General features: G+C 47.7%; 2 protein-coding genes across 2 annotated transcripts; one reads left to right on the top strand and one right to left on the bottom strand.

Annotated features, from left to right (window-relative positions):
- Nucleotides 1-2455: 2455 nt before the first annotated feature.
- PEX11A (peroxisomal biogenesis factor 11 alpha) lies at nucleotides 2456-4713 on the bottom strand (the record flags this gene model as incomplete). Its single annotated transcript, XM_084293587.1, has 3 exons — nucleotides 2456-3021; nucleotides 4459-4574; nucleotides 4658-4713. 3 exons carry the CDS (start codon nucleotides 4711-4713, stop codon nucleotides 2456-2458), a joined length of 738 nt encoding a protein of 245 aa, XP_084149713.1.
- A 589-nt stretch (nucleotides 4714-5302) lies between these two features.
- WDR93 (WD repeat domain 93) lies at nucleotides 5303-14762 on the top strand (the record flags this gene model as incomplete). The annotated part of the gene is made up of 14 exons (XM_084293541.1): nucleotides 5303-5566; nucleotides 6197-6392; nucleotides 7030-7094; nucleotides 7688-7770; nucleotides 8677-8800; nucleotides 9883-9970; nucleotides 10568-10751; nucleotides 10969-11009; nucleotides 11439-11525; nucleotides 11828-11953; nucleotides 12471-12687; nucleotides 13382-13442; nucleotides 14202-14358; nucleotides 14581-14762. The coding sequence occupies 14 exons, from the start codon at nucleotides 5303-5305 to the stop codon at nucleotides 14760-14762; spliced, it is 1875 nt and encodes a 624-aa protein (XP_084149667.1).
- Nucleotides 14763-16136: the final 1374 nt, after the last annotated feature.

Below are 16136 nucleotides of genomic sequence, written 5' to 3'. Positions count from 1 at the left end.
CTCCTGTATGCTCCGTCCTGTTCTATACAGAATGGGGCGGGTAAGGCTGAGAAAGGCTGAAAATTCATTGCCCTGTCTCCCAGGTTAAGTCTGTACTTGTTAATCCACCCCAGTCCCTCCAGGAGAAACATCAAGAACTGGCTTGTGGCTTTGCATAGTGTTTGCTTGGCACAAGGGCAAAAAACCCACACTCCTCCCTCTGCAGAGGGCAGAGCGAGGTATATCTGGCCAGGGGCCACATCAGCAAGTTAATCTATTTCCCTTTACCTATGAACTACAAGGGAAAAAGAGGAATAGGCTTGCAAAACAGTGGAAGATCTATTTTGTATCCAAGAGGTCCCCTGAGAGGAATTCGTAATGCAGTTTCTTGCAAGAAGACAAAATTCTGTAGGCAAAGGGTAGCCAGACCTCCACTGCCAGGTCGTGGAGATTCTTCTCCTTTCCTTAGGAGAGGAGTTAGGAGGGCGTAGGGGTTGCTGCACGTTGGGATAATGATCAATCTGACCAAGGGAGGGATGGGTCACACATTGCCAGCATCTCAAAGGCAAAAGGAGTAAAGGAACAAAACAACCCCATTGTTAAAAAGGGTATCAGGAGGAAGCCCTGGAAGGCAACATATCCATTATGGTCTGAACTGCCAGTACGCTCTGCTTTTAATGGTGTTCATTTCCATATTAAAAAGAAGAGCTGCTGCAGGCCATGTTTGGTCTTCAGACACACTTAATTATCCTGCTCAGCAACCTCTTTTTTCAAACCTTTCATTGGCAGCCTAAGACTTCAGATTCAAAGTGGAAGTGATTCCAGGCGTGACCACAACGACTTAGGGTAAACTGGGGCCCTGCATTATCATGTCTACTCAATTCCACAGCCCTCTCCTTTTAATAAAGGAGACCAGCGTCTTTTAATTCCTGTTTACAGACAGTATCAGAAGTAATAAGAGAGTACCTTGGTCCTGGTTAGAGTAATCTCTGTTCACATCTCCTGACAGATGAAACAAGGAGTCCTTGCATCTGAAAGCAACAGAACACACAGGCCGAGCTCTGATGAAGAAGAGCGATAATTTTGTCTCCTATATACACAATGTGCAAATTTTTCTCAGACAGTGTACTTTGCAAAGTCAGGAGCAACAAAGACTGCATGTCATGTAACTGTGAGGCAGCTGGACACAGCGTTTCTCCTTTAACCTAGATCAGTGCCAGGCAGTCATTCCCAGCTAGGTAACTGAAGAGCAATTACGCTGTCACAGGGCAAATACAAGGCACTTTCAAATGGTAGAACCAGCGAGGGAATGCAAAAGAAATCTTGTGGTTGTGATGGGACAATAATGAGGATCAAGAAGGAAAATGTGAAACGTGAATGCCCAAATCCAGGTAATAAGCTTCTCTTCTCAAGGAGATTCTGATACAATCAAGTCCAACTCCATTCCCTTCCCTCCAGGAGCTTACGCAACTGGAAACACTCCCTTGCAGTTTGACTCAACAAGCTCCAAGACAGCCTTCTCTCCTTAAATACAGGTTCCAAAGCTCCTTATTACACTGGATGTTTTCAAGTAAAATTAAAACACAAGAACAAGCTGCTTATCACACTGTGATTAATGTAAAATCGTTGAATTTAGACTCACAGGGGGTTGGGAGTTAAGGTGCACGTGTAATGGGAAATGTAGTGCTCAGGAGAGGTTCCAGATTCACAGCTTTGGAAAGTCAGTTCCCTACAAATCACAGCATTATCGGCAATGAGACCAGCTTTTCCCAGGCACTGTTCTTCACCAAAATCCTCAGCTGGAGAAGTCAGAGTAAGTGGCCAGCAGTCCTTGGCTCACATTAACAAAGGAGAAGAAGAAGGTGCTGATGCCCTGGGACAAAGTTGGCACTCACCAGACCATAGGTCTAGCGTCAACAGTGCGGAGATCACTGGAAGGTCAGGAAACACCACTCCTGTTATCATCAAACCACTGCCCACAGACGTCAGGATGCAGCAATCCAGTCCCATCACAACACTCAGGCATTACTTCAGGCCCTTTAAGCAGAGCTCCTAACTTGACTGAACATGCTGTAGAAAATTTGACTGCAGGAACCTTTGATTGGTGAATTCTAGCTTTCCAGTGTAAACACGATTAATTATGAGTCCTATTACCTATTGCAGTAGTCGAGGCAGCTATTTCGTAACCCTGTATTAAAATATAAAATCAGTATTTCCTTATCTGGCAGCCACGTTCCAAGTCCTGTTTCTGTTTGTGCAATATTATTCTGTCTTTCCCATTTTCACTCCATTGGGCACCAAACTCATCTGCAAAGAGAGAGGGAAGGAGCAAGGGTGGAGTTCATTTATTCAGAGGACAAAACTCATCTTGAGGTTACTGTGAGATATCTTCTTTTGTAAAGTGCCATAGGGAGAATCAAAACCTGTCAGAGGTTCAAAGCCGTCGGCTCACCACATGCCGTGCAGTTTCTCTCTGTCACTGTTTCAGCTTCAGATGAGGGCTTGCTAATGTGAGGATCCCCACCAGAGAGGAGAGGAGGCCACAGAAACCAATCACTCCTGGATTGGTCTTGTAGATCCCCAGTGTATCCAAAGGACCCGTGAGATCGCAGAGATTCTTCACCATGTCGAGCACCAGAGGAGGATGATTTTTAAGTATCTGAAACAGTAGGAGGAAAAAACCGTGCACGCCATCACATTTCAAACCGTTTAGTTCCTGATTTCGTTTGTCCCAGGAAGAATTCTCCTTCATCTTTCCTTCCTGTACAGCTTGCTCCAGCCTCCACGAGACCTCATACCAATCCCTGGCCAGATTCATCAGCAGCGAAAAGTAGTAGCACTTGGTGGCCCAGTTCCGCCACTTCGGCACGTCGATGTCAGGCTGGAGTCCAACACTCTTCAACCACAGGACTGTGTCGCAGACGAAGTACAGGGCACGGGTCAGGTTGGAAGCCGTAAGGCAGACGCGAGGAACCACGTCTGGCAGCTGTGTAGTTCTCCTGGCTGCTACCAAGGCGTGCACCGTGTTGCCCAGTCTGAACACTGCAAGAGACACCACGAAGGTTAGCGTGGCTGCTGCAGAGACACAGCTCTAGGCACGGCGACTCAGCACATCACTGCCCACAATTCATAAACTTAACAGGTTTTGGGCATTTGTATGCTTAAACATCTTCTCCACTCTTAAAGCAAATTGTGAGTTCACAGTGTGAGAGGCTAGTATTAGGGAGGGAAGGGGTGTAAATCCCTCAGTGTTACTGTCCTAAACACAATTTTGTCAATAGCCAGGAATCACCAGCCTTTCCTGCTGCTCCATTTTCAGTACTTGGGTGTGCTCTGGACCCATAGCACTCTGAACAGGGCAGTGACACAAACGGAGCCTCCAGTGTCAGTGGTACTCTGCTGTGAATTTCATTTAACACTGGACAGGAAGTGATGTTACTGCATAAACCCCATTGCCACCACGAGCTGCACCTTCCCTAGGCTTCTGCAGAAGCTGGGGGTTTACATGCTGAGCATGCTGACACCCAAGTCCCTCCTCAGCCATGAACTTGTCAGAGGTACACATCGCTCCCTGCAAACAGGAGCAGTATTTCAAACCCTATTTCATGCCCTGCACAGTTTAGGTTTCACCTCATGAATGTTAATACAATACCACACAAAATACTTTTAATAACCTGCTGCACCGTAACAGTGACAGATGTTGGCTGTACCCGTGTTTAGTGGAGCTGCAAGCGCCCTGAATTTCGGCCTGAAGCCTACCGGAGGTTTGTTTAGCACAGACAAGAGAATTATGGCTATGCTGATAAACCAGCTGGCCTCTCTCCTGGAAATTACCATACTCCAGAGCTAATTGGCATAATAAAACAAATCTATGGTAACACATTAAATCAGCGTCCTTGCCACACATATTGAAACTGCTCCAGAATTGAGTAATTGATAAGTAGGTGTAAGATCAAGCCGAAAGCACACAGGACAACCACAGCAACAAATGGCACAACCCCAACAGATGCAGGGGTGACACGGCACGAAGTGATGCGTACAGTCAGAGCACGAGAAAAGTAGGGAAGGGGAAAAAAATTAGTAGAGTGTAAGTGCTAAAGAAAAGTCGTGTGAAGTAAAATGTAAGAAGCCACGTAGAAGTATGGTTCTTCAGAGGTGGTTTGCAGGGGATGGGGATCTTCAGTATTAAGCCACCTTGCTGGGAGGACTGATAGAAGTGCAGTGAGGCAGCGGTGTGCCAAAACTCCTCGTTCTGTCCCAAAACAGGGCTGACAACTTCAACTCCTGCCTGTTAACTCACTGCTCCAGCTCTCCCTGCAGCAACGCATGGGAGAGGAGGCTGGAGGAGCGACAAATGCCACTGTAGCCGTGCAGATCCTGCCAAGCCAAGGCAGGGTAAGGATGCTGACGGCTCCGTGAGTCCACCAGAAGGGTTTTGTGTCCCCAGGAGGAGCTCGCCCCGGGGACCCCGGCACTTACTCTTCCGTCCCGAGCTCATGCTGGCTTCCAGCTGCTTCAGCTTCAGCACCAGCTCCTCCTTCTCGGCCTGTCGCTCCAGCACATAGCTCAGCAGCATGCACGTGTACTGCGTGGCTCTGCAACGGCAAAACACGACAGAGAGACGGGCTGAGAGCACGGCGGGCACCCGGGGCGAGCGGCACACGGGCCGAGCACTCACCGTAGGAGCCGTTCGCGGCCCTGGCTGCGCTCGGTGAAGTCCACGAAGCGCTGCATGGCGCCGGGGCAGCCCCGCCGGCACCGGCACCCGAACGGCGGCCGCCCCGCTCCGCCCCGCTCCGCCCCGCTCCGCCGCCGGAACCCCCCCGCTCCGGGCTCTGCTTCCCCGGCCGGGCCGCGTCGCTGCCGGCCCGTTGCCATGGCGACCGGCAACAGCGGGGCAGATGCGGGGCGGTGTCACAGCGAAAAGCTTCCCCCCCCCCCCCCCCAGGTTGTTTTTTTTTCTTTTAATGCTTTTTCATAAATCTTATCCACCTCACTCCTAAACTTTTACTTTATTTATTTACTTTTTTTAATGTAAAATATCAGTGTCTTTGTCCCCGATATTTGCAGAGCGGAATAAAAACTAAGTAACAGAGGGGATGCAACAAGTAGAAATAAACAATACAGAGCAACTTTGCTCTGCCCATACCCAAAGGAACTCCCGTCCCTCTTAACGATCATTAACCAGATTTTCTTTTTTTTTTTTTTTTTTTTTTTTTTCCCCTTTACCTCATGAAAGTAGATATTGTGCGATTCTTCGTTCTCCTGCACCTGCTGTGGTTACTGCACCGGTGCTGTGCTCTGCACTGGGAGAGGCAGCACGATGCCCGTGCATGTCCGGAAGCATTCCCTGGAGATTCCTCCGCCATCTGAAGAGGACTGGCTGAAGGATGACGAGGAAGACTTCTTCCAGCAGGATCCCGAGCGAATACGCGATGCGTTGCCTCAGCCCTTCAGGATGGTCAACAAACTGGTGATGCTGGTTTTTGAAAATGCTATGGAAATCATCGAAAGAAGGGAGACGCTCCGAGAAGCACAAAAACTGAAGGACCGGCCCACAAAATGCTTCCCTACAGCTGAATTCCAGGTACAGAGCCCCTTACACCAGGGATAGCAGCAATTACCTTGCCAGTTTCTCTAGTGAATATCCATTCAGTTGGCTTTACATCCTTCTGTTCATCACCTTCCTCAGAATCCACCACCATCTCCCCGATTCATTTCAAAAGGGCTGCAGTTTCTCAGCTTGTCCGACAGGTTCTGCTTGCCACCCATCTATCACATCTCTCTGAAAAGAAAGAAGCAGGTATTAAAGAGCATTAAATTTACCTTCTGCTTCCTTGGCTTGCTCCACCCTTGTTGAGCCCAGAAGGTAATTAGTCAGTAGCATACAAATGAGCAAGCTCAGCTTTGTGTAATAGTGAATATGCTGTGAGAGGTGGGAGCAGGTTTTTTTTTTTTTTTAAATAATAAAAAAAAATATTTATTTTTTAATTTCTGAGAGAAATAAACTCTCTAATTCCTGACCGAGCAATCTCTGTGACAGAGACGTGACCTTCTTCCCCTGCTCTTCTGATGAAAACTCATGCAAAAGCTTCTCCCTTGTAGAATAAATCAGCCTTTGCTATTGGTGAAAGGCTAGGAGACTATTGCTAGTGTGGCTGATGTATCTTCCTTATCTGAAATGGTGGGGTGCACACATCTTTTTCTCTCTTGGTAGGTAACTGGAACAGCCAATTGCCTGTCAGTGTCTGGAAAATTCATCTTTGTTGGTCTGTCCGTGGGTCTGGCTGCCTTCAGGATGTACGACTGTAAGCAGGTCTGTGTTTGGGATGCAGTCAAGACAGAGATTTGTGTCATCCACTCCTCAGACTTGGGGGACGAGCACCACGTCCTGCTCACTGTGGATGAAATGGGTAGGTGTGACGTGGGTTTCTCTGACCTGGCTGGTGGATGGCTGGGCTCTGGAGCTGAAGAGTTGGTAGCTGCTTTATGGAAGAGTGCTAAATCAGGAGGAATGTGAGCGTGGCTGTTGTATTTCCTAGAAAGCCCCGCAAAGAGTGTTAGGTAACGGGTTGTAGGGTGAGAGAGTGGCCCTAGGGCCTTGGGATTAGGAAAGGGTGTGGGTTTGGTGTCCTTGCTGGAACAGCAGAGACAGATGCAGGGCTGAGGCTGAAGTGCAGTAAGTTTTAGACCAGATGGAAAGAAGCATTGCTAGGTGTGACCTCCTGTTTGTGCTTTGTTTCAGCACCTGTAATTGCACAGCCCTGTGGTAAATAAGTTTGTTTGTTGATTTGTCTGAAAGCTGTCATTTCTGGCGGAGGTGCTTTTCAGACTGTCTTATCCATCTCTGTGTACAATCACGTGTTTGCTGGTAATGACATAAGGAAGCCAATGAAAGTTTATTGCTGGAAGCAGTGGGATATTCTTCCTTGAGCCCAGAAAAAAAACCAAAAACATAGTCCTGTCCACTCTCCTGCAGATATTGTAACAGCCCTCTCCCAAGAGCATGGCTACCATCTGTTCACTTACCTCCTCCTACTTCTATTCCAGGGCTTGTCTCGCTCTTCTGCTTTCACAGGGAAAGCTTCCTACTCATTAAGATCTTAAATGAGGTGGTAAGTACTGATTTAATTGCATAGACACTGCGTAAGGACTAGTAAATAATCAATCATAAAGAGTACTAATTGCTCTCAGGAAATTCTGTCATGGGCAGCCACATGCTGACACCAGAGCTCATTCACTGAGCCAGGAGCATGCAGGTTGGCTGGTGATGTGACATATGCTCTGTGAGTGCCAAAGTCATCCCATGCCAACGTCCCAGAGATGTATCTGCAGCAAAAGTAGCTGCTGGAAGTCCCTGACACCATCCTATATGAACCAGAGGAATAATTCTTCATTTAGACTAGTCTCAGGGAAGTGATTTTCAGAACTAATGGCTTACATACATCTCGGAAGGACAGCCTGATGCAAGGCGCAAACTAAACATCTCTGAGGTGCTTAGACAGAGCACGCAAGAGCAGCACTAAGGGCCACCAGACCTTCCTGCCAACCCAGAGGAAACCTGAGAAACAAAACTCTAGGCACAAGATATTTTACTGGGAAAGAATATTCAGTTCTGTTCTTCCAGAACTATTGAGAACTGTGCAAGGCCGTGGAGCTCTGTGACTCAGTGATCTTGCTTTGACGCCAGCCTGCTTTTCTTTGGCAGGAAGATATTAGCAAGCGAAGTACTTGTGTGGAGGTGGTGCTGTCCTCAGGAGGTGATTATGCAGGAGTCCTGCTGCAAGGCAAGTGCAAGAACATGGTGTGTTTGATGACGGCTGTTGTGTTCTAGCACAAGGGCCATCAGCAATGCTTTTAAAATGTTCCAAGCATTCTGGGTTCCCAGGGATCCTGCTCCTAATCTTCCCAGTCCCTCTTCCAGCTTAGAGACGTGCTCCTGCCACTCACTTTCCTCCCAAAAGGCCTGGTATGGATCAGCACTGATCCCAAAAGTTGGCTGATTGGAACTGGTCAGTGCAGTTCCCAGCTCCCATTAGGCTCAACGAAACAGAGGCTCAGTGAAGGCTCTTCTTCTCCCCAGAATTATTTACCTCAGTTCTTTCTCTGAATCAGCATGGCTCACTTTTATGCTGCAAGTATGTAGACCTGAAGAACTTTCTCTGCTGATGTAAGCCGGACAGCACAGAGACACTTTCTAAAAACACTACAACCAACTCTCCTCGCTATACCGTTCTGTTTCATGGCAGCTGCCTCTGCCAACTCATTTGCTGCTAGCATGTTTTCTGGACCCCTTTGGTGGAACCTGCCTGGACATGTGCTGAGAATGATTTATATATGATTGATTTAAATATATATCTCAACCATTTGTAGAGAGCCAATGTGTGAAACCACGTCTCACTTCCTGCTTTACTTCAGAGGTTTCAGGTCAAATTCTCTAACTGTGTGGCTTCATGGAATTTATTTGGTGGTTGTGGGACTTTGAGGGGCTGAACTACAGGCTGTGATGTCAGTCTTAGTCAAGTATGTGAAGCCCTAAGTGGGAGGAGAGGTGGGATACATGGAGTTCACCGGGATTTTATATTTCAAAAACTCTCCACATTTTGTTTTAATGATTTAAGATAACAGAGGCTGCTTGCTTGAAAGACCTTTACTCCTTGTTTCCAGTTGCTCAACAAAGTTTCCCAATGCAGGCAGCTCAGAAGTTTGGCTGGAGGTCTACCGATTGCCCAAGGATTCCTGGCTGAAGGAGACAGAGAAGAGCTCAGGAGCTGCAGCAGGGCTGGCTTTCAGGGAGATGAGGTCAAGCTGGACATCTGTGGTACAAAACAGTTCCACCCCTCTCCGTGCTATTTTTTTCTTATACCCTTTTGCCTACAGGTCTTTCCCCAAACCTTGCTCTTGCAGACAGTGACAGCAAGATACAGGCTGAACAAGTCTGTCAGCCCAGGGGGATGGAGCATGTGTCTCTACAGCTGCCCATCCCACATTTCACAAGGCCTTTGTGTTATTGGGACATGTTTACTCTCCCAAGACAGGCTTTCCAATGAGGTTCCTTTGGTCCCAGGGCTAGCATTCCTGCTGCTCCTCCCTGAAACCGTCAGCTCCTTTCCCAGCAGTATTGCCCCATCTGAGGAGGCCCTGTGCAAGGGTATTCCCACAGGGTTTCTCCCTTATGTTATTAGGGGAAGGTGGAGGAGCACAGTGGGAATCAGGCCTGAGATCTCCACTCAGAAATCTGGTCCTGCAAGGGCCTATGACTTGGGTTCCTGTTTTAGACTGCCTGTGAGAGGGATCTGGGGCGCTCATAGCTGAATCCACCTGAGCAAGGCAATGTCTCCACCCTGCCTCAGTTAGTTTGTTTGAACTAACCAATGCAATCACCAGTTCTTTGGCAAAAAAAGGCTGGAGCTGCATGGAGACTGTTCTACAGAGATAGTAACTGGCCTCAGTGAGCGTCCTGGGCTGTTGCAGGAAATCTTAAAAGCTGAGTCAGTGCTTAACTCTCTCCTACATCACCTTCACCCTTCTAGATTTCACCTTTCCACACATAGACACCTTCTGCCCAGAACCTCCAGCTGACCCTCTGTAATACCTGCCTCATACCTCTTGCTTCTCCTTCAGCAGAGACTTTTCTGGGCATTTAAGAGTGAACTCCTCCATACTTTGTACTGGTGTTAAGGAACTAGTGATCTCCCTCGGGTTTCTGTGTTTTGGCCTGAAGAATGAGGCTAAAATGAGTATCTCAATATTGGAGGCAATGTGAGATTTGTGTATGCTTCCTTCAGGAAGCATTCCGTTCCTATAAACTTCTGACAGGTGAAAACTTAGCAGCATTGAACACAGCACAGCTCGAGGGAAGCCACTTTTTCTGTTTTTCTGTTTGACATTTTTCTGTTGCAGGAGTCTTTTGTGTCTGCAAACAAAGCTGAGGCAAAGCTGAGTCTCCCAGTGCTGGTGCTGAAAGTGAAGCCACCCAAACCCATTACAGGTCAGGGACTGTTTCTATGCTTAGAACATGCTGTCTTCTTCAGGTGGCAAAGGATTCATGGCCATTAAGTCTACAGAACAGTCAGAAAACTTCAGTAATGTGTTCCTTAGTCCCTTCCTGGCCTATATTTATTAGCACAAAACACTTCAGTGTGTCTGAAAGTGGTTGTCATACACCCTTGGCTTCATTGTCACCAGAGAGGGAGGAGACTGCTCCTAGATTCTGGCAACCTGACAGCACCATTACTTTTGTCACTCTGAGTCCTGGATTCAGGGACATACTGAAGCTTTACAGAGAGGATGGGGAGGGAGCAGACATTGTGCTGGGGCGATGTCAGGGAGAATGCCACAGAAAGGGAAGGTGAGCTCTGACTTGCTCTAATCCCTGCCTCCAAATACTGGAAAATGGGTTAGTGATATGGAGAGTCTCAGAGAATATATTAATGTTGAAAAGTACCAGGAAAATGCAGCGTAGTCCTCTTCAAGACAATGCCACCCTGAAGGTGGAATGGTAAAAGTGCATCTGGGGCTCTCCCACATCTTCATGGTGCCTATTCCTCCCAGGGCTGTGCCTCTTTCCTTTATGTTTGCCATCTAGGAACTAATTTTAAAAGCCCTTTGGATGCCTTGAAGAAAGTGGATGATGGCAGCATGCTTGGCTTGGGGCACAATCACCTGATCAAGGACTCTCAGTGGGAGCAACACGAGGCAATCTTCCGCAGCATTTATCGGCAGTTTCTGGAGGCTGAGGGTGAGAGTGAGAGCAAGGATGAGGTTCCCAGGTGAGTGAGGGTCCCAGCCAGCATTTCATTCCATGAGTCCTCAACATGGGACAATTCAAGTGTAGATGGAAACCTCTTGCATAGCTCTGTTCCCCAGGGTGTCAGGGCAGGGGGCTAGAGCAACTCTAGAACCTGTTGCATCACTACCTAGGTATCAAGGCCTTTCTTTACTTGATTCCTTTTTCAGGCGTGCAACTTTTCATTTTCTCCTGCCCAGCTGGATCCTACAGGGGGGGATTGACATAAAAGTACAGCCAGGTAACTCAATTGTGCAAAAACGTGTTAACATGTGAAGTTTGTCATTGCATGACATTGAGCTCCAGTTAGAACTCAGTGACTCAGGGTTGGGTTGGCTCTATAAATTCCATCTTCAAAGGCATAAATCTGTGTGAAAATGTCAGCCCTAGGACTTTTAAGTCAGTCACTGACATGAAGTCAAAAAATTTGCCTCCATGGTTTAAAATAACTAAATGAGGGGGACACATAAGCAAGGAAAAAAAAAAAAAAAAGACAAGGGAGTGTTTGTTGTGTTCTAGTTTGTGGGAGCAGAGTTTCTATAAGTCTTGTCAGGGAAACCATGAAAGCCTAGATAACAGCTTTCTAATTGGGGTTTTGGTGTCCTGGATTGTTCCTTTCTTTGTCCCTTGATATCCTTCTCTATTTTTATTGTCCCCTTCTCCATTCTAGATGTTCCAGCTAGCATCAGTGTGTACTGGGATGGAAGCCACAATCTCTGTTTCTATTTACTTAACCGTCCACTCAAGGAGAGAGTGGGTAAGGAAGTCTTACAGAGCACTTTGGGGAGTGAGAGTATTCAGTGGCCAATAGCTGTCCCTCAGCCAGATCTTCCGTTATTCAGGGAAATGAGGAATGGGGAGGAGAGCTACACCATATCTTGTGTGTTAGGCTGCCATTTGGATTGCAGGGCTCTGTGTTGTACAGGCTGACAGAATCTTGTCAAGAGACTGCAGAATGGTTCATGTTTTATCAGGAAACTGGAAGCTGGTACCATGAGAGAGAATGTTCTGCACTTTCTTACAGTTATCCATCTTCCATCTTCTGGTCCTTCTGTTTAGATGCTGATCTGAAACCTGATGTTGTGTGGCCATGTGCAGCTCCAATTGCATGCTCAGCTGTCAGTTCCTGGTACCTGGCACTGGCATGTGAAGATTCAGCAATAACTATTTGGGATAAACACCTAGGTGAGCTTGCCTTTTGGTACTGTGCACTGGGATCACAATGGATAGATATTTCCCTTCCTTAGGAGTGTGAGGCTCTGGCTTGGCATGAACAGGGAGCTGCCAGTGAATTTACAAGCAAATCTGAAATTGATTTGGACTCACTTGTTCATGGGATGCTCTGTCAGAAGTTGCCAAAGCAGCCTGACTCCGTAGCCCTGACAGAACCATTCCCATGCACAGCAATGCAGGGGCTGTGAACTGCTGCAGCGAGGACTGACTCCTCTCTTGTCCTGCGACTGTGGGACAGTCACTGCTTTGCCACTGCATCCTCAGGCTATCTTTGAGGCTGTTGTGGCATCATAGTCCAGGATGCCCTCAGTGGAAGTATCATTCTGCCATGATGCATGGTTCTTCTGGCAGAAGAATCTTCTTCTGCCATCAAGGCTATTCTGGTAGCTTTTTTTTTTTTTTCTTAAACTGCTACCTTTTTATTTATTTATTTATTTAGTTGGTTAATTTTTATTTAATGCCTCTCCAGGATATCCACTGTCTGTGACTGTCATGCCAGAGAAACGTCCCATACGTAGCATCCACTTCCTGCAGAGTGCTGCAGCTGCCAGCAGTGAGACACCTTGCCCTGGTATAGATCCTCCCTCTCCAGCCGTGGAGCTTTTAGTGCTGTGTACAGATGGGTCTTTGTATTTGTTGAGAGCATCCAGGGCCAAGAAGCCCAGCATCACGCTCCTGGCAGACAGGTGAAGTAGTCTCTGATAGATCTCACTCCAGACAAGGGAGCTGGGTTATAGTGCTCAGGTCCATCAGGGAGGTCCAGATCTCAGTGGGATAGAGGAGATAGAGAACTTTCCACTGCCTTCACCCAGATAGCTCTGCCACGTTGCTGTCAGCAGCAAAGATGGTTTTGCTAGAAGTCAGTCCCAGTCCTAAAATCCAGTGGTTGTTCCAGAACGATGACTATTCCTGGGCTCTGTGCATTAGAACACAGGGGCTTGTAGCACTGCTCTAGGGCTGATGTTCAGCTAGCTGTGTCTCTGCCAGGTACCCAGGGCCCTTCTCTCTACTGTCCTTGCCATAGTCATGTCCACTTGGAAGTCAAAATAAGCATTTCCTGACATATTTCTATCAACTTGACTTTCACTTATCCCCTTGGTTTGAGGAGAAGAGAGGCTGCTGCTGCTCTGGGAGCTGTGGTTTCCTGCCTCCATGTCAGGCAGGGAACTTGAATCTCCAATGTAGTTCTTGTGCAGCTATGCACAAGACAGGCCTTGGGGGTTCCTGCCCAGGAGGAAGCGGCTTTGTTTGTGCAGGGAAGGGACTTGGCTGGAACCTCATGCCAGCCCTTGTAGCTTATATCGCCGTTGCCATTATTACAGCCTCTCAGTACATGTGATATGGATGAAACAGTGGCATAACCCTGAATCTGTTTTACAGGCCTGAAGATCCAAATCTTGCTGTCACTGCAGTGGTGCCTGTCCTGGCATTCCCCAGTGCTGTGAGTATTGCTGCCAGGTTCTTTAAGAACTGGGTAAGAGCACAGGTCCATCTGGCCTAGCACCCCCTTTCCAGTGATGGCTGTAACTGGGTGCTTGGAAGAATAAGAACAGTGAAAGCAGATGTTGCTGTCCTCACATTCTTTCCCAGCCTTTAGCTATTTTCAGCTCAAGGACTTCCTGCACTAGTTACAGTTCTGCATGTACCTTCTAACTCTCAAATGATTTCTCTTCCTTTATCTTACTTGGTATCCCCTGGTAGCTTTCCCTTGTTCTCTAATGACCACTGAGGTGGGAGGCACTGGAGGCCTGCACATGGGAGGGTCCAGCTGCAAAAATGAGAGGGTCTGGCTGTGAAGCTTCCAGGATCAGGGTCAATACAGGAGGGCATCACAGTGGGAAGTTGTAAGCACAAGTCCAGACAGACCTTTCAAGTAGCCTCTAAGTTTTCAGGCTTGGGGAGAAAAGGACTAAAAGCCTTTCACCAGAGCCAGCCATGTAGAAGACTGCATCTACTTAATTTCTGACTTGTCCTGCTGCCCCTTCCCAATCCCAACCCAGCAATTCTGGTCCAAGTTCCCTGCACAGCCTGTTCTTGGCTTGCTGTGGTCCTATGACTACTGGGCAAGCAAAGAAAACAGCATCATAGTTGGGGATGTCAAATCCTGGGTGTCAAGTCCTGAATGACATTCCCTGCCCTTTCCAGGAAATGCTTTTCACCTCTCTTAGATCCACCTTTAAGTCTCAACTTGCTGTTTCAGGCCCTGGTTTTCTCCTGGGATGGCACGGTGTCCTTGATGAACACTGCCACATCGCAAATGGTTTGCTGCTTCAATAGTCCACCTTCTCATGCTGTAGCATCCCCCTGGCAGCCAGTGTTCACGTTGGATACTGTGAATTGGTGCCTGCTTCTTCGAGGTGGGTATCAAGATGCAAAATATGACTGTGCAGTGATGTGGCAGCGAGAGGGCAAAGGACACTGCTGGGCTGTATTTCTTGGCAGACAAATGTCTGGGGAGAGCACAAATTCTCACAGCGTGACCTCATGAGTTAGTCAACAAGAATTGCTCAGACCTGACTAGATCTTGTATACTGGTACATCTCTGCTAAGAGCCCTCCACTGTTCTTGTCTCTGTCTAGGAGACGAGCAGCAGGCAGATGCATTGGCACAGAGCAGAGCCAGTCACAGCACCATCTTCCTCTTTTACTTCAACTCCTACCCACTGGAGGAGGCTTTCGCAAAGAAACCAGATTTGCCTTTCAAGTCCTTACAGAACCTGTCATTGTTTGAGAGATGTAACATGTTCTTGCGTGATAGGTAAGAGTCTCCTTCTGCCTGATAGGTAAGTGCATTGATGTAAGCTGTGGCATTGCTGAGGTCCAAGCAAGGTCTCACCTTGGAGCCTCTGGGTTCTTCTGTGTACTGTGACACAGACTTATGTCTGGATAAGGTCGATGTTCAGCTAGTTGGATCCCTGCCAGCCACCAAAAACACGTGCCCCTTCCTCCTCTCCCTTCTGTCATCCATAGAATAACTTGCAACTGTATGTCAGGATGCCTGGGGCAGGCCTCTCCTTCCAAGAGGACTTGCTAGTTCTAAGTTGTTTTTGTACAGCATAGGATGTGCAAGGTTGTTGGATAATATGATCCTTGCTTAACTGTTGTCGTCTTCCCTTTGACCCCATAGACAGGCAGAACTGGGATCTCTTTGTATGTTGCTGCTCACCTCCATTCCTGGGTTAATTCGTTGCTTAAGTAGATTTATGTTGTAGGTTTCTTGGTTTGAGAATGTCCCTGGCACCCTCATGACAAGGTTGCAGCCAGAGCTTAGCTGATGTGCTGAATTCATGCTGTCACTAGATGGCAATGTGACATCTCTTATTGGATGACTTTTTCCTTGAATTCTTACCTGGAGCCAGTTCCGTGTCAGTGACATTCTGTTCATTCTTATCACTATGCTTTAGTTCTCTGATTTGAAGTGGAACAGGTGGGTACAGGTATGACCTTACAGGACTTATTACCTGGTAGTCTTTTCTGATTCCTTGTCTCCAGGGTGAATCCTGTGGTGTTCTCTGATTAGTTAGGGACAGAAAAGTAAAAGTTTCATCCTATGCCACCAGTTCTGCCCCCACTTCTTAAAAAGATGGAGAGCAGACACTTCTCTGCCTCATGCCAGAAACACTGTTGAGACATCACCTCCCTTCTGGGCACTGAGAGCTCAGGCCAGAGCAGATCAGATATGACTGCAGTGAGACCTGTGTCTACAGACTGTCAGGCAAAGAGAAACACAGAGGCTCCTGCTATGAAGAGCAGCCCCAGGGACCCTTGGGGAGCCAGGCTAGGGTTGTGTGCGCATTGGGAGAATGGCAGTGACTGTTCTAACTCCCTCTTCTTCCCCTGCTAGTCAGCAGCGCCTGGTAGGACTCGAGGAGCAGTTGCCTGAGTACTGGAGTCGGCTGCAGGCACGAGCAGCTGCCATGGACAAGGAGAGTCAGAAAATAAAGGGACAGAAGAAGCCATAGTCAGCCATGCATCCTGAGGACCAGGCTCTGCGCTATCCTAATTCTACAGACCCGTGATCCAGCACTGATATTTTAACAGCATCTCTATTCAAATCTATCCTGCTGCTTTCCAGCCTGGGGCAATTTGTTATCTGAACTATCTGCTTGTCTGCCACAGCCACAAGGATCTGCTCG

The sequence above is a fragment of the Netta rufina genome (assembly GCF_964035555.1).
Source record: "Netta rufina genome assembly, chromosome: 11".
NCBI lineage: Eukaryota > Metazoa > Chordata > Aves > Anseriformes > Anatidae > Netta > Netta rufina.
Note: the sequence above shows the minus strand (reverse complement) of the source record. Positions and strands in the feature narration are given on the sequence as shown.